Genomic DNA, 19,375 nt, shown 5'->3' on the forward strand with positions numbered 1-19,375 from the left:
TATGAAAGCAGTAGTCCATAGTGTTCCAATGTCTTAATATGATAGTAATAATTCTTACCAGGGAATTGGTGGGGAGTAGCCTGTGTTATAATAGTACCCACAAACTTTTCATCAAATCCTGGTAATGTAAATAAACCTCTGGCAATCATACCACCCTATTGGACAAAAAAAAAACCAATATTTTAATCATTTTTGTTGTATGTCTGAAAAGTGAATATAATCCAATTATCTTTGATTCTTAGATATATGGTTCATTTCATCAACTGAAAGGTTTTTGTTTTTTTTATTTAAGTTTACATTGGGTATTTCTTTTATAACTCATTATGAGAGCTTGTCCTGCTTTTGCACCTGACATGGATCAGTGGTATACTGTATAACCAATAGAACAAAAGTTGTACAGAAAAGTTTTAGTACTCTTCATAAAATGATAATGTGTGGTCAGAGAGATTAACAAACAGATGAAAATAATAGCTCAATTGAACATTACAATTTAGCTGAACTTAAACAAAAATTATATACATGTAGTTTACATCTAAATATTTTGAATGATTTCAAAAAAGTATTTTCAACTGAAACTTTTATCTAATTGCACAAGTTCAAGGGTCAAAACTATACCAAAAAAATTAAACAAAGGAGTAGGTTCGGTAAGGCCCTATTTTGGCCCCAGTTTTCAACATTTTTGAAAGATTTTAGTCTATATAAGCTAGTTTACTTGAAAGGTTATTGGTTGTAGTAAATACATCTCAGCCAATTTTGAATGTTTTTGACCTAACAGCGGTCAAAATTTACACAATATTAAATTTTTTTATATTTTTGCACATATTTTTCTATGGTTTAGGCCTAAAACAGAAGTGGCTGCATCCGTGTTTATCCAAAATACTGACATATATCTGTTGTATCTCACAATACTACACAATATACATAAAAATCAAGAAATAACATGCATGTGGCCATATTTGCTTTTCACAAAAACCATCAAAAATATGCTGAAATATTGAGATTTTCTGGATTTTTCATCATTAAGGCAAATTTGTTGGAGCTACAATGACAACATGCGTTTCTGTTTTGGCCTAAATCTTATCAAACTTGCTGGTGTAACCACCTACATGTATGTGTACAAAAACGTTAAAAATCTTTATTTTGAACAATTTGATTTTTGAGGACAAAATTGGCCATAGCTGAACCTTCTCCCTTAACAAAATTTAAACCTTAACTGTATTTCATCTAGGACAGTTAAAAAAATCCAAAACTATCAAAATAATGGACAGATGGATCCTTATGATGTTGGGAACTAAAATTATACCATACTTTGCATTCTTACATTCACATACAAGCATCATAAGTGGATGTGGTAATGAATCACCAAGATCATTTACTGTCATATTAAAACATGCAAAAATATATGCGTATGCCACATTAGTGCTTGCTTACCATAGAGTGGCCAACAAGTATGACAGACTTTGGAATAAAGGATACATCTTTATACAGCGTCAAAATCTTCTTAACACATTCATGAACATACTCTGTAAAAATATAAATCAAACAAGAAGCTCAAGAGAATCTGATTCGCTCACCTTTAAACACAAAAATCCTTTTAGTTATAGTTCAAAGGCAATAGGCCCATAAAATTTTGATGTATTCAGCAATAAACCACACAAGTTTTGTTGTTGAAAAGTAAAAAAAAAAGTATTATAATTTGGCATTTTATGAGTGGGAAATAGCACCTTAAGTTGTTTAATTCATAATTTAATCTGATATATTTCTTGTAAACCTTGTCACACCCATTAACACATAAAATCAAAGTTTCTTCTTATCTGTAACGGTAACCAAGATATTAGCCTATAAAGAGCTAACTGGTGTATTTTAGGCATTGTCATAAGGGTTATTTCAAAGCTGAAAATTTATATCTATATAGTTTGAAAGTTTAATCCAAAAACACCAAAAATCACCAGTTTACAAGAAATTATCACACATCTGATCCAAAAGAGACCTTTTGCAGATCTTTTTAAGGGAAAGAAAGAAAATCAAATGCATCTCTTACCTAAATTTGATCAAGTAATAGTTCAATCAGGAGAAGACCAACATTATTCCCTTATGGAGGTAGACCTAAGGCAAAGGACACAACTCTTACAAATCATTGGTTACCTTTAAATTCAACATTTTACATCAATCTCATATAAGCATCAGAGTAACTTGGATTGATTTCGTTCTGTTTCAAATGAAAGCTTTGGTGAAATTGTATATGATACAAATATATCACGATTTCAAGAGTTATGTCCCTTACCCTAGGTCTACCTTCTTAAGTTTACAATGTTATACCTGTAAAATATTAGGTTTGTAAGTGTATTGATGTGCATTTTGAATGAAATACATGTATGCAAGAATGCCTTATTTGTTTTTTTTTTTCATTTTAAACATGACATTTCTTTCTAATTACCTTACCAAAGTACAAAAATATCTACATAAATTTATTACCTGTTTGATCAAAAAGCATTCCACCATACAATGCTGATAGTTCCTGAAACAAATTAACTAAACAGATTACTGTTAAAACATTATGAATAGTATACTTCTGCAAACATTTATTAAACAGATTCATAGTTTGGTAGATGCATTGATCAATTGATTGTGGTTTATGTCCTATAGCAGATATTTCATGATTTTCAGGATGAGAACATTTGATCAATCAAAAAAATCCTGATTTGTACTACTCAGATACATTTAGCCAGATTTTAGCTAGCTCCCAGAAGCAACAGTCTAAAGGTAACCTTCTCATATTTTGAAGAAGCAGTGACTACTAATTTCAAAATCTTCAATGTGACAAGGTCATAGATTCAATTTAGCCATAAACTGGGACACCACTATCACCAGACCAACAAGCAGTTAATTATAGTAATATTAAACATTTACTAAACAAGTATATGTCAAAAGATTATAAACTATGCTCATCTTTAATTTTTATTAAACGACTGAGTGTCAAAATACTATCATTTTCAAACATTAACTTAACAGTGTCAAAGCACTAAATCATAGTCATGTTGAAACATTAATCAAAACAGTTTATACAAGATCCCATGGTAAGATACCAATTTTTGTGCCATTTACAATAATCTGATTTAAATGTTTAAATTAAAAATTAATCAAATATGTGGGGGAGTAACCTAGAAACAAGCAATGAAAAACAACAAGACTGCACTATGTAGCCATTACAATGAGTAGGCCTTTACACTGACAAGATGTTCTGAAATCGCTCACCTGGAGAATTTGAAATCATGTGGTCACATCATTTGATCATTTAAACAAACGGTTTTGAGAACCCCTTATACTTACATGTACATCATTCCTGGTATCCACCGAACCACCTGAGCCACATAAGAGCAGAGATATAGGCCAAAATGCGTTTCCCCATAGGGTTTCAATAGTACATGTAAATTTGACTGGCCACAGCCAGTCCTCAGCCATCTGAACCACACAAAAAGTGGAATGTTTGTAGAGGAGATAGAGGTCACTTAAGCCTATCAAGTTTCAAAACATTGGAACCAATGGTTCATAGATGACAGATGACAGACAATGAATGACAGACTCAAAGTGATGGCACAAGCTCACTGGGACCTATGGTCCAGGTGCGCTATTAAAAAAGTAAGCTCAACACAGCTCCTGAAAATCCAAATGCACCAGGGCGCACAAGCTGAGTTGTGTCCCCATTTTAGAGAAAGAAATATTTCAGATATTTTAAAACAAAAGGGTTCTCAATTACATGTCTCTGGTAAGTAACAATATCCAAAAGTTCCACTTGAATTGGACAGGGCATAATCTAGGTGGCGAAATGGAGATTTAAGTCACCAAGAATTTTTTAAAAAATAGTTAAAAGTCCCCAGCTTGTGTTGTTTTAAGGAGGTAGATCTAGGATAAGGGACACAACTCTTACAAGTCATTGGTATGTTTGTATTCACCATTTTACATCAATCTCATGTAAGCATCAAAGTAACTTGGACTGATTTCATTCTGATTCAAAGGAAAGCTTGAAAGGCTTTGGTAAAGTTGAATATGATACAAACACTGATTTCAAGAGTTATGTCTACCACCTTAAGCGAAGTGAAGTCACTGTGAAATTTGACCAAAGAAAGATAACTCTAGCCCTTCCAGGTAATAAACAACCAAAATGGCGGCAATTTTTGTAATGAAGAGAAAACTTAAATTGGAAGAAGTTCACTTAATTTTCATCAGTTCCAAGCAATCCAGGGAATACTTCACCTGTTCTAGCGACTTGGATAATGGATAAAATCAGCAGAACTTATTTGAATGAAACATATTCAACTTATTGAGTTCAAAATCAAAGGAAAACAATCACAAAATGTATGTATATTTTGTGTTCCTTGATATGTAATTTGATGACAACAATTAATCTATTTACTCAATGAGAGACTCTTACAGTGATTTTAATGGTTTTAAAAGACAATCAATAATTGGTAGGTTCAGCTTGGATCACAGTTATGTGTAAAAGTGCATGTGAGTTTAAAATGACACTTCGTTTTGATAAGGCAAAAATAAAGATAATTAAGCTAACTATTACCACTTATAAAAAAATCAGGGAAATTTATTAAGTAATAGACTGCCATAATGGCATATCAAGATGCAGTCATTCATTTATCAATCTGAATTATAACTATCAATTATCTGAAAATAATCCCACTAAACAATGTACATGTATGGCTGTTCAGGTTGATTTGTGCTTTGTATCAATCACAATACAATTGTGCTCATTAAAAAATGTCAAAACAGAGATGATTTACATGAACTATCTTTTTTTCAGGAAGAGACCACATGAAGTTGCAGACCATTCTCTGACTTTAAGACCATGTTATTATAAGAAACATTAGTTCTCAATGACAATCTGATCACTTACTATATTCAATTAAAGTTACTTTTTATACATGTACTTATTCATTTGCAAGTATAGAAAATGGAATTACAGTATTAACCTTATCTCATTTGTTTATTATTTATTTGAATACATGTCCTTGAGATACAACTTCATATCAATGCGATAAAACATTCTAGCTGTGAAGTATGATTTCTCCCCATTCCAGACTCACTTCTCCCTATCACTACTGGAAAGGAGAAGTCACTTCTCCTATTCACTGAATCCTAGATTATGCCCTGATTGGATGCAAACATTTTAAGTTATCATCCAGAAACTTGACTTCTACAGAAAAAAAATTAAGGTTTTTAACAACAGTGACCTTGACTGCAAATGAAGTTCTCCCCCAATCCACATTGTTTTCATTTATCTGGTATGTAATAATATCCAAGAGTTCCTTTTCAATCAGATGTTAACTTTTTAAGTCATCGTCTTGAATCGTAATTTTTATGCAGAAATGTCAATTATTTTGGCATACTGTAAACATAATAATTTTCGCGGGTTGCTAATTTTCACTGATTGTGTCTAGTGAACATACTTGCAGATATCAATTTTCATGTATTCAAAAAATGATAAGCGTTGTATAGTGTTAAAACTCAAATTATGCAAGTACTATTTTATGCGCTTTTCTGTCCACCGGGTATATAATAACCCTCAAAAATTAATACAGTACTTGACCCTGACCTTGACCAAAAGTTTTCCCAAATCAATAGGTATCTCATTTATGTGCCATGTCACAATATCCTAACATTTGGTTTAAATCAGAGGTGAACTTTAAGAGTCATCGTCCGGAAACCTAATTTTTTCTGAAAAAATTTAAGTTTTTTGGCTGCTGTGACCTTGACCTAAAACAAAATTTCCCCTATATCAATAGGGATCTCATTTACCTGGTATGTAACATTATCCCAAAATTTCATTTGAATCAGGTATAAACTTTTTCCAGTTATTGTCCAGAAACCAATGTTAACTAAAGAAATTACCAGTGCTCACAAAAATTGTTTTGTGACATCATTTTAAATGTACATTTGATTCAAATATCAATAAACAAAAGGCTCCCAGGAATCTGAATCGCTCACTTGGTTCAATTTTTGCATTTCAAAGGCTATAATTCTAACAAGGAGTTGTCCGACAATTTTGAATCGTAGAAGACTTTGGTAGGGCTTATCATGAGGATCATTTCATCAACTGAAATTTCATTTCTATCTATTATAGTTTTCAAGATATTGGCTGAATACTGGTAAAAATATCATTTTCTGCCTTTCAAGGGCAATAACTCTAACAAGGAGTTGTCTGACAACTTTGATCTTTGCAGACTTTTGTAGGTCTTAACATAAGGATCATTTCAGGCAATTGAAAGCTTCTGTCTATCTATATGTATCACCGTTTTCAAAATATTGGCTGAAAAATTTAAAAAAGGTTATTAATTCTAACAAGGAGTCATCCAACAAATTTGATACAAGGAAGATTTCTGTAGGCCTTATCATCAGGATCATTTTGGCAATTAAAAGAATTTGGCTAAACCTAATGGTTTTGTAGATATGTGAGAAATCTTCCGAATGACCCCTTTGTTCTAATTTTAGTTACAGCGACCATGTTTTTCAAATCTATGGAGAACACCCTAAAGTATTTTTTTCTAATTGGTCTGGTAGTTTCATAGAAAAAGATTTTTGAAAGAAAAAACATTACAAATAGGAAAAAAATGTTGAAAAAGGGCAATAACTCCAACAAGGCTTAGGTCTCACTAACCACTTCTAACGTTTCCATTACTTTACATGTTAAAAAAGTAATTTTCAAAGTTTCACGGTGAATTCCCAGGACAAATGACATCTTCAAGTTGCATACCGTTGCAAAGCTTGGAAAATAAGGCTTCCAAAATCATTATGCTAATAGTACAATGATTGTAGAAATTCTTCACAAAATTTACTTGAATAAATAATACTGAAAATCCACATTTTTACCTGTTCTGCTAACTGACAGCATGGAGACAAATTACTCACACATGTAAACAATATTCATACACTTTTGTAGTTAATTACATATATGATTTTAAAGTACACATTCTCAGCTTTATTTTGACTACTTTTAATCTTAATACACACAAATAATGCTCTTACAATGCATATGTCTAGGTTCAGCGTGTTTTTGGTACTACATAGGGGTTGGCCATTTGACCCGGAAGTGGTTAGTGAGACAAAAGATTTAACAGATCAAAACAAAAAATTGGAAGAGATAGATTTCATCATGCTGAACACTTTTACCCTGTCAGCATTGGCTAAACTTAGGAGATATATGCAAAAAAACCTTCTGTCTGATCCCTATGTTCTATTTTAAGTAATGGTGGCTCAAAAATCCCCACATCAGTTCTATGCAGAAAACCTTAAGGAACATTGGTAAGTTTTATTCTAATTGGTCCAGAAATTTCAAACGAGAAGAGTTTTGAAAAACTGGTATGAAAAAAGCAAGACAACAACAGATGCCTAGTGACTGCAGTAGCTCACATGGCCTTTGGCCTGGTGAACTGAATATGGGTGGGTAGGTTATGATTTTATTTTATTTTATTTTATTTTATTTTATTTTATTTTATTTTATTTTATTTAATTACTGACTTTTTTCCAATTTTCATAGAAAACAACTTCAAAAACATCTTATTAACCACCAAGACCTTGTGGAAACCAAAAATCGACTAACACCTTTAACATGTTTTGTCATTTGGTGATACTTTTCGTTTTTTTGTTAACTTGAAAACAAGTCACTCAGGGATGTCAAGGCATGAGTTGGTCGAGTAACAGGAAACAGAGGTATAATTTAATTTGGCTTAAAGTAAAGAACTTGTCACACATCTGTCTTAATTAGTACTTAACTGTAAATACCATATACAAAAAAAATAGTATTACCTCATTAAAATCCACTGTAAAGTAATCAAAATGGAAATCTGTTCTCTTGTCCCGAGCTCTTCTGTAGGCCACAGATGCCAAAGACCTCGCTGTTTTTTTAAATTTTAAAAAGATATGTTAAATACAGTGCAATGATGCCAAAGATATTTACTGAATATGGTGTATACAACTAATTCATACAAATGGACAACAAAAAAATTAAGCATTAATTTTCAGAGGTTTTCAATCCAGTAAGACACAAAATATAACTAAAGATACATGTATCTTGTCTCATCTGTGAGACAGAACCTTTACACTAGGTCAGTCAAATTGGGATAATGTTTACAGCAAAAAGATCAACATACACGTATCCCTATGTTAGACATTTATTGGAGAGTATCCTTGCTCTAAAAAGAAAATTTGTGTACACCACATGCACAACAGTAATGAAACAAATGTGAAAAGTATACTCAATGGTTGGAGATGTGTAGAAAAGTGTAAACAAAAGTATACTCCATGGTAGGAGATGTGTAGAAAAGTGTAAACAAAAGTATACTCCATGGTAGGAGATGAGTAGAAAAGTGTAAACAAAAGTATACTCATTAGTAGGAGATGAGTAGAAGAGTATAATCCTTGGTAGATGTGTAGACAAGTGTAAACAAAAGTATACTCCATGGTAGGAGATGTGTAGAAAAGTGTAAACAAAAGTATACTCCATGATAGGAGATGAGTAGAAAAGTGTAAACAAAAGTATACTCATTGGTAGGAGATGTGTAGAAAAGTGTAAACAAAAGTATACTCATTGGTAGGAGATGTATAGAAAAGTGTAAACAAAAGTATAATCATTGGTAGGAGATGAGTAGAAGAGTGTAAACAAAAAGTATACTCCATGGTAGGAGATGTGTAGACAAGTGTAAACAAAAGTATACTCCATGGTAGGAGATGAGTAGAAAAGTGTAAACAAAAGTATAAACCTTGGTAGAAGATGTTTAGAAAAGTGTAAACAAAAGTATACTCCATGGTAGGAGATGAGTAGAAAAGTGTAAAACAAAAGTATACTCCATGGTAGGAGATGTGTAGAAAAGTGTAAACAAAAGTAAAATCCTTGGCAGAAGATGTGTAGAAAAGAGTAAACAAAAGTATACTCCATGGTAGGAGATGTGTAGAAAAGTGTAAACAAAAGTATACTCATTGGTAGGAGATGTGTAAACGTATACTCCATGGTAGGAGATGTGTAGAAAAGTGTAAACAAAAGTATACTCCATGGTAGGAGATGTGTAGAAAAGTGTAAACAAAAGTATACTCCATGGTAGGAGATGTGTAGAAAAGTGTAAACAAAAGTATACACACTGGTAGGAGATGTGTAGAAGAGTAAACAAAAGTATACACATTGGTAGGAGATGTGTAGAAAAGTGTAAACAAAAGCACACCATTTTCTTCCTTTGACCATTGTCAATTTTGATGGGCGAAATAGATATTCAAATCTGATTGATACCTTCATAGGAAATGTACATGTATTTGATAGTGTGACTGAATTGTAAGTCACATCCAGCAGAGATCAAAAGTCTAACTATATAAAGATTTTCAAATTACTTAATGACAACCATAATTTCCAGGAATGAATGTTATAGTTACCTTGTTTATGACTACCAGCATTTCCAGGGATAAACAAAACCGGAACACCATCAACATGTATCTTTCTGCAAACACATGTATATGATTGTACATGTAATATAGAATTGGACAAGCATTAAATTCAAAATCTAATCTTGTATTTTGTTTAGTGACATTTGTAAGTTAACACTAGACTGAAAATAAGTCTAAGCCCATGCTGCCATCTAATCATTTCTAATATACATGTACCTTACACTGGAAAGCTTCACACAATAATCACCACCTACAACCCCTTTTATGTGGTAGCGGTTCAGAGGTTCTTCAGTTTTAATCTGGTTGGTGGTTTTTAATCACTTGAAACTCAATCCTTTCCAGGTCAGCTGCTTTTATTTCATGATTTAAGCTTTTTATCAATTTAAAATATAATGAACTCCCCAAAGGAAGTGAACACAATTTTTCCTTCACTGGATTTTACTTTCCATGGGTGACAAAGAAATGGAAATTCTGTAATTTTGAACCCTGTCAATTATTCAGATTACAGCATTACTGTATAAAATGGAATTATAAAATTTTTATTACTCTTAGTAAAAATGAAAATGAGGAATATAGAAATTACAAATTTTATATAGATTTCCTAAGTGGTTAAAAAAAAATTCAATTTCTTCTAACAAATGTAATTTGTTTTGAGTTTCATGTAAAAAAAGCATTCTGAGAGTATTGCAAAACAAGATATAGTCTCCTATTTGCTGTTTGTATCACTGACCCAAATACTACCTTGGATCATCAAGTATAAATGACATCTGAGGAAATGACCTTAATTTTAAAACTGTGGAAAAAGTCAGCAATGGAACAAAATGTAAACTTTATCTGTAACACTCCAAAGTAGACTCACATACCAACAAGAATGCTACGCATAGCCATATGTCGCACGCTGCTGTAGAAAGAGTTTAATTACAAATGTTTGACACTTGTATAAACAGCAAATTCAAAACTTATGTGCTTTTATAAGTCCATGTGGTGATTCAAGGTTAATGTATCTTAATGAATCAAATTAAGTTAGGTTAAGAATTCTTCATACAACAACAAAAAATCCACAAAAAAAAAGAAAGTGAAAAATGAACAAAGTCCCAAAACTCCCATAAAAATTGTCGAATCAAAAAAGCAGTTGAGTATGATCAACTACATATGGTGATAAACAATCCTACAAAATTTGGTCAAATTCCATTCAGCGGTTTCTGAGGAGTTGCGTCCACAAGGTGTTCCTATTGCAAATAATGTGAAAAATGAAGTAAGTCCCATAACTCCCATAAAAATTGTCAAATCAAAATAGCAGTTAAGTATGGTGAACTACATATGGTAACAAACAATCCTACAAAATTTGGTCAAATTCCGTTCAACCGTTTCTAAGGAGTTGCGTCCACAAGCTTCGGACGCACGCAGCAGACAGACGCACGGATGGACGGACACCAGTATTTCTATGTCCCTGCTCCGTGTTGTGGCGGGGGACAAAAATCAGCTCAATATCTGCAGTTGTTCAGAAAATAAGTGCTGAAAGCTTAAATTTTTTCTGGACTGAAAGACGAACAGACAGACAGACCAATTACGAATCTCTAGTCCTCTTCAACTAAAGCTGGTAGGGAAATAACTAGTTAATTCAGAGTCTTTATGAATTAAAATACAAAATCTCAGAAATTATATACAAATAAAGTGTACATTAAATATATTGTGACAACTAGTTCCTCAAAGTAAAAAGTTTCCCAAATTCATAAATGATAAAATGTTTACTCAGTTTTACTTCTAATTTTGCTCAACATGAACAATGTAAAATGCTTGTTTTACATGTATGCATGTAAATCATACAGTACGTCATTACTTTTATACTTAGTAGCAATGTATATTGTATAACGAAATGAGCAAATTGACAACTGTTCCATATTCCTGTGACCTTATAATACAAAATACCTACCTTCTTAATCTTCTAGCTTGTTCTCTATAAATAAAAATATGTAGATTGGCAAATGTAAATAAATTCTTTACATGGCATAGCTGGATATGACTGCAGAGATCTAACCATGAACAGTTTTATAGGCAAGAATGGACACAGCATTCAAGCTATATACAGCTTTCACTTTTGACTGTTATTAAAAATTTGCCCCAGGACAAAAATGGCCCAATTTTTTGGTCCATAATTTCTGCAAGGTTCTAAATACAAATCTTAAAATCAATCCAAGTCTTCCTCTTGGAGTATGGTACCTTGTGGTATAATTTCAAAGATATCCATTCACTTTTGCTCAAGTTATTACTATTATCCAGACCAAATTTTACAACTGCAAAAATAACCCACCGTACCTTAATTTGCCCCTTGAATAAATTCCAGCTTTCCAATTGTGCCATAGTACCTTGTAGTACAATTTCAAAGAGGTCAATTCACTTGTACTAAACTTAATGCCCGGTCATGAGGAAAATGATTGTTTCTGACCCATTTTTGGTCTTCATTCCAGGGACTGTATAATACTACATGCAATATAAAGTCCCTGCTCATTCCTAAACGCCCCGTGCAGGTCCGGGTGTTAAAAGAATAGGCCTGCAGCAGCGCTAAGCTTGTCGTAAAAGGCGACTAAATAGTGCACAGAACCTTAGCCAGGGGCTAGGGCGTTCTGCCCACAGAGCAACTGGGTTGTGTGCCCCAGGTGGTGGAATGGGGTACCCCTGGTATGTTACATGCTGGGGTTGTCAGGATATAATACGGAAAACCTGACCGCAAACCATAGTGGTGCATACTGTTGGGAAAGATGCCACGATCCTCACACGTTAAAAAACCCTACTGTTGTATTCTCCCGGAGTAGGAACCACAGTAGGCTAAATTGCCCGACCGTACCCACCTCTCCCTATTTCCAGTGGCAATCAAAATTTGTCAACCCCATTGTCCTTGTGTCCCATCCCTTTTTCATTTTTCATGTTCATTTTATCATCAATTTCATGTTCATCGTCTGAATAAGCTGAAATATTGCTGCTCGGACGTTTAACCCCAACAAACAAACAAACAAATCATTCCTAAACAACTGGTTTGTGTCAATCATTTTGAATTACATTATACAATGTAGGTACTATCTGCAGCATAAAGTGACCAAAAATGGCTAAGCTCAAAATTCTAAAAATGTAGAAGTTGAAAGGGAAAGACCACCTTTGCATCAAGTTAGGCTGTTATGAAAAATCATACCCATGTAAACAAAAATAAATAACCTTTAATACAAAACGCACTTTTATAAAATACTCAAGGCTATGCAATATTCGAAATCTTTGAAATACATGTGGATAGTCATCTTGCAAAACTCTCCTATCTGAATGAAGATCAGAAGCAGACTTTATTGATTTTTTGAGGATAGATTCCGATTAGCTCGTAACGTCACTAAGTTGATTTGGTACTGATACAAGTACTGCATATAATATGTAAACAAAGAATATTTCGTAAATATTTCTACGATCCTGTTTATCTCATTATCAAAACAAGCTGTCTTGTCAGGCTTACCATAATACAAATTATTAAAGAAAAATATTCAAACAGTTTTATGACCAGCAACACGAATATTCTTCAGAAGTAGCCAATATAAATTTTCCTCAGCATACTAGTCTTCTGTCTGCAAAACCCATTGTTTGTCTATGTGACATTTGTTTACAAGTTAATTTGGAATACTGAGTCTTGAGGGTACCTTATGGTCCTGTATATACTTGAAGCAAGTAAAATGATTGACTGTACAGTGTTAAATATACATGTAGACTGCTATCCATTACAAGACTGAATACATGTACTATATGTACTTATTACCTTCCACTTCACCTATGACAAGTAGAAAGCTTAAATATCTAAAAGGATTCAAAAGTTTGGAAAGCAGACTTTAATTGTTCAAATCTTCATTTGGAGTTTTGTCTATTGAAATCTACAATCTTAAAAACTCCTAGAACTCAGTTATATATACATGTGTATAAATATATTTACCCTTCTCCATATATATACAACTTGTATCTTGGAAATTGGCTGTTAATTTGTTTCCCTAAAGGAATTCCCTGAAAAAAATATAAATGATATGAACATTGAATTTGTAAATTCACAATACATACATTGTATAGCATGCACATTGACATCGTTTTATTCAATGATTCAATTTATTCAAATTCAAATATGGATACAATTCAGATGGATGATTAGCAACTGACATGTAACAGATCGGATCAAGAACCACACTTCAAAAATAATTTTTTGTCATGTACATGTACCGATCATTGCCAACGTCATTCACTGAGCCAGTATCTCACTACAATTTGAATTAAGTATAGCATTTTCTAAATACATCACATAGTACAAACATTTCATTAATTTGAATTATACAAGAAAATAAAAAGAAGTATTAATCAAATGTAAGTATCTACATGTAAATACATGTATCATAGTTTTCAACTTCATTACTATTTTATATAGAGTATATGGGTATGGCTTATTATAAAGTAATATTATATACATGTACAAACTAGAAAAATGTAACAAAGCTCACAAAAAGATATCCCACAACTCCACCCCTAAAAACTATATGGTCAAAATAGAAAGAAGTTTGATTTTACTTGAGTTTGATATCCAAAGACATAGCATATCTGTATAAAGTTTCAGCAAAAAGATCTAGCAGCTATAATAGAAAAATTAAGTAGTTGCAGAGAAAACTGTTACCCTTGGGCAATGAATGACAAATTTGATGTTTTGAATCACAAAACCCTAAAAATCATGCTAATGGTATTTCAAAACGGAAGGGGCACATACACTGTATCATCAAGTGATGAAGAAAGTGTGCATTACATGTAGTTTCATCAAATTCGAATCTACAGTTTCACTGATACTGTCAGAGGAATTGTTGTTGGGAACATGGGTCTCCCCTTTCTTTAAGTTTGACAAAGTCCATGTTTTCCATAAAAACCCCACAAGTCATCAAAATGAAATAAAATAATAGAAGGTGTAGGATGGCATCATGTGATAATGTTTGTGTGAAAGTTTCACTGAATTCCAATTAGCAATTTCCACAAGTTGCAGATGAAAACTTGGGATACACAGCATGATCACTAAAATGAGTATATACATGTACATATACCTGCTGTTTTTCAAGGCAGATTGTACAAAAATATAAAAAATAAATGTGCTGTAGCAATGAATCAGACAATAATAAACAAAAATTGTGTTGTGATTTTGTTGGAGTAGTTCAAAATGTAAATGTGTATATAAGGAATATTAATAGAAAGATATCATGATAAGGAAACTTGTGAAATTGTGCTAATGTAAAGGCTCACAGAAAAGACCAACAAAACACTCCAAAAATTGGAAAATGAGTGAGATTTTGATTTGTTACCAGTTAAGAATTGAATGTCTCATTTTTGAAGATTTACAGGTGTGTAAATAGTTTGGCTATATGCCTCATGTTGAAAATGTATTGCATGCATCACAGGTGTTTAAACTGTATCTTAAAACTAATTTCTTATTAAGATCATTGAGGACCACAATAGTTCCCACTGTATTAGTCTATATAATAAGGATCATTTCAGCAGTTAAGTTTCTTTCTATCCATTATAGTTTTCAAGATATTGGCTGTTAAAAAAAAACCAAGACTAGATAAAGTGATGCCCCCGCATTTAACCTTCATACAGCTTTATCATAACTCATAATTGTAAAAAGCACTTTGTCAGATGTGATTTTGTGTCTGTCAGACACAAATGATGCCCCCGCATGTGGTTTTGAATAAAACTCAGCATAGCTGAATGAAACTTAAACTCAATCTGTAACTTATCATGACAGACTCACATACCAAAAACCAGTCAAATATCTTCAAGCATTTACAAAGAAAAAGCAAAACAACTATTATTTCAATACAATTTTTTTAAGTGCAGGGCCCATCATTTTGGTAAAACTCAGCATAGAAGAATGAAACTTATACTTGATTTGTAACTAATCATGACAGACTCACATACAAAAAATCAGTTCAATATCTTCATGGATTTTCAAAAAAAAAGTGCAGAAAACATATGGGACAGACAGAATTACAGATGGACGGCACTATAGACGGACGGAATTACGGAAGGACAGGGGTAAAACAATATGCCCCCAAACTTATCATTGCAGGGGCATAAAAAAACGTTATTTTTCCCCTTTCAATGGCAATACTCTTACAAGGAGTTGTCTGAGAACTTTTATCCCTGGAGACTTTTGTAAGCCTTCTAATAAGGATCAGTTCAGCAATGGAAAGAATTTGGCTAAACCTAACGGTTTTGGAGATAAAACAAGCGTAAAACTACTGTCTGACCCCTATGTTCTATTTTCAGTAATGGCGGCCATTAAAGAGCAAAAAAGGACAATAACTCCAACATGGTTTCACAGATTAAAAGGAAAATTTGACCACAGATACAAAAAGTAGATCTCATCACGCTGAACACTTAAACCCTTAAACTCCAAATTTGGCTAAACATAATGCTTTCGGAGATAAATGCGTAAAACTGTCTGACCACTATGTTCTATTTTTAGTAGCATGGCCATGTTTTTCAAAAGATGAAAAATCCCCACATAAGTTCTATGCAGGATTCCCTAAGAAATATTCATACCAACTTTAATTCTAATTGGTTCAGTAGTGTCAGAGGAGAAGAGTTTTAAAAAAATGTTAACGACGGGTGAATGGTGACAACTACTATAAGGGACACTAAGTGATGGCAATAGGCCAGGTGAGCTAAATAAGAGGCTTCCTGGAGCCTGAATCACTCACCAGGTTAAAGTTTGTCTTTAAAAGGCAACAAGTTTAACCAGGAATTGTCCAAAAAATTTGACTCAAGAAGACTTTGGTAGGACTTATCATAAGGATTATTTCAGAAATTGAAAGTTTCTTTCTATCTATCATAGTTTTCAAGATATTGGCTGAAAACTGAAAACAAAAAAAAAAAAAAAAAAAAAGAAAAATAGGATAAATGTGATTTTTCCCCTTTCAAGGGCAATAACTCTTACAAGAAGTCGTCTGACAACTTTTATCCCTTGAAAACTTTTGTAAGCCTTATAATAAGGACCATTTCAGCAATGGGCAGGAATTTGGCTAAACCTAATGGTTTTGAGGATATAATACGCCTAAAACTACTGTCTGACCCCTATGTTCTATTTTTAGTACAACGGCCATGTTTTTCAACGGATCAAAAATCCTCAAATCGATTCTATGCAGAATACCAAAGGAAACATTCATACCAAGTTTGATTCTAATTGGTCATGTGGTTTCAGAGAAGAACAGTTTTGTATAAATGTTAACAACGATGACGACAGATGACAACGATGAAGGACGCCAATTGATGGCAATAGCTCACATGGCCTTCAGCCAGGTAAACTAAAACATTGAAAAAGGGCATTAACTCCAATATAGTTTAATGGATTAAAACTAAAATTTAACAACAGACATATCTCATCATGCTGAAAGAGTAATCAAGGGACCAAGGTTATAGCAGTAATCAAAAGAATGTAATCCAGGGACAAAGACCAAACATGGAAAACAGACATACACAACAAAAAACATAAAGTAATTAAAATCATACATACAAAGTAAAAGAAAGCAAAGGAGCAACTGGGACTCCACTAAAAACTGGGAGCACGGATGGGGCATCAACTTTAAATCAACATAACTTTTTTCATTTTTTAAGATAATTGAAAAATTCTTTTGGTTCCCAAAATTGCAAATAAAATTCTTTTTATCCATTTGAATTTTTAAATAAATATTCAGTAATTAGACTTTATGTGCACAAGATTTTATTTGTAATTTTATATGAAAATAGAGGTTTACAAATAAATATCATTACAAGTTTATTTTTCAAGTAAAAGATTTATAAATCCACATACAAAATATGAATTATTTTATCTATATGCAACATTTCACAGAACCAAAATTGGATATAAAGTAACAAAGTTATAAAGTTTTGAAAATTGGGATTCTAATAATGAACTTTTCAATTGTATATTCATTTGTTTATTTGCCAACTACTTTGACATTTAATGATATGCAAATTAGTGAATATGACATCACTAATGAGATTGGCGAACTCTCCTATAACTCCATATATTAAATGATTGCTATCAATAGATTTTGGCTGTAAATAAAGAAAATTATTCCAACACCATGTCAACATACATTACTTGTGATGAATCAAGGGTTATTACAGTAGACTTAATCAGTCACTATAAAAATCATTGGGTAAACCGGTGTCAAAATGTGGAATTTCTTCAGCAAAAAAAGTGAAATCTTACTATATATTCAGGCATCTCAAACATGTAAGTCATCAGGCAATTATTCTGTTCGTAATTAGTCACATAGTCTAAAATACCATAAACTATCATCCCAACACATGCCAGAGAAATTAAAAGTTTACCCGGCGAAATCATTTTTCGTAGAACTGTATCGGACAAAATCGTTTACGGAAGTGTACAAAGCAAAAACGCGGGAATTTCCGAAAGAATAATTTTGAAAGTTCACATAAACGTTTGAAGAAATACAAGATCAAACCACTCGTTCAAAATACATTTAAGCAGACAACTTGAACAGGCCTGTGAAACGATGTAGTTTAGTGACCTATAACCAACTTTTCACTGTACCAGGGAATGAAACCTGCATGGAGATTCATTTTGATGAAGCGTCGAGTATTGAGTAAAATAAATGTTAACATGAATCTTCAACCTTCAATTTAAAAAAAACAGAACTGAATATACCGTAATCGTTTGCTATAAGGGATGCCCTCAGATGATAATACACCATAAGGATCCACGAGTTCATTATGACGATCATAAAACTTCTGTGGTGATGACTTCAATCTTGTGGCAACATAACCCTGTTCCAGAAGCCTAATTGTAAGAAGTGTATCGCCATACAAAAAGTCTGCGTAGTTACGGCAAGCTCTGGCATAACGTATAAGTTGTGATATGAAAACTTTATACGCAGGTGCTGAAGGGATGTTGCCACAGATGAAAGGAAAATTGACAATTCTAGATTCTAATATTGATATATGTATAAGAGGAATTGTAATCTATGCAATAGTAACGAACTTGGTGATGAGTTTCACTAATTATTCAAATGTCCTTTCTTCAATAATATTTGACTAGAATTTTTTATGTAAATCCAAATACTTTTAAATTTCATGAACTCGTAAATTCATCTGATTCATTCGCACTTACTGGTATTGTTAAATATTGCAAAATTGTCATTAAATATTTCTGAAATGTCATTTTGTACCTCCTGTCATTTACATGTATATGGCAAGCCAAAGTGGAGAAAAATGGGCGTTTTCTAATATATTAAAAATGATTATTTTATTGTTACAAATTCATTTTTTAATATTACAAATTTGACTTCTAACATCACAAAACCCATTTCCAATATTAAAAATTCAATTGAATTTCTAATATTCATTCATTCATTCATTCATTCATTCATAAATGAGATTATACAAAGAAACATTATATTTAAGCGACACTAAACTAAAGGAGAGAAGCACAAAACACAATTACAATGTAATAACTAAGTATACATATATATCACACATTCTATATAAAATGCAATCTCAAAAGGAAGTTATAAAATTTACTCAAATTAATGATTCTGTCATGACACGTCGTGCATTATTAAAGCATCAGTTTTGTCGATCGACCAATTTTGGCCACACATTGTGCAACATGTGAGTGGCATAGTTGAACAAAGTATGTATGATCATCTTTTTCGAAACTAAAAATAGGCTCACGACCGAGAAGAATGTGAAATAATGTTTCGTCGTCGTAAGAAATAGTTCAATATTCCCTATTATTATAATTTTTTAATATTTGAAATTTATTTTCTAATATTACAAAATAATTTTTTAATATTACAAAATGTGTGATATTTAATATATTGAGGAATTTGTAATATTAGAAAAAATATTT

General features: G+C 32.4%; 1 protein-coding gene across 2 annotated transcripts in view; it reads right to left on the bottom strand.

Annotated features, from left to right (window-relative positions):
- Positions 1–17,950, bottom strand: part of LOC148620271 (GPI inositol-deacylase-like) — an 81,952-nt gene extending 64,002 nt beyond the window's left edge. The window contains exons 1-8 of one of the 2 annotated variants that reach the window (XM_088581025.1): positions 17,714–17,950; positions 13,406–13,473; positions 11,375–11,398; positions 9,430–9,494; positions 7,816–7,904; positions 2,476–2,518; positions 1,432–1,523; positions 59–155 (exon numbers count right to left, since the gene is read on the bottom strand). In XM_088581025.1, coding sequence (XP_088437151.1) covers positions 59–155; positions 1,432–1,523; positions 2,476–2,518; positions 7,816–7,904; positions 9,430–9,494; positions 11,375–11,398; positions 13,406–13,473; positions 17,714–17,848 — 613 coding nt within the window. In that variant the 5' untranslated portion in view covers positions 17,849–17,950. The remainder of the gene's footprint in view (positions 1–58; positions 156–1,431; positions 1,524–2,475; positions 2,519–7,815; positions 7,905–9,429; positions 9,495–11,374; positions 11,399–13,405; positions 13,474–17,713) is intronic. The other variant, XM_088581026.1, reaches the window with a different exon arrangement.
- Between the last annotated feature and the right edge of the window lie 1,425 nt (positions 17,951–19,375).

The sequence above is a fragment of the Perna viridis genome, chromosome 4 (genome assembly GCF_037379345.1).
Source record: "Perna viridis isolate PV_CMFRI_1.1 ecotype Kerala chromosome 4, ASM3737934v1, whole genome shotgun sequence".
Taxonomy (NCBI): domain Eukaryota; kingdom Metazoa; phylum Mollusca; class Bivalvia; order Mytilida; family Mytilidae; genus Perna; species Perna viridis.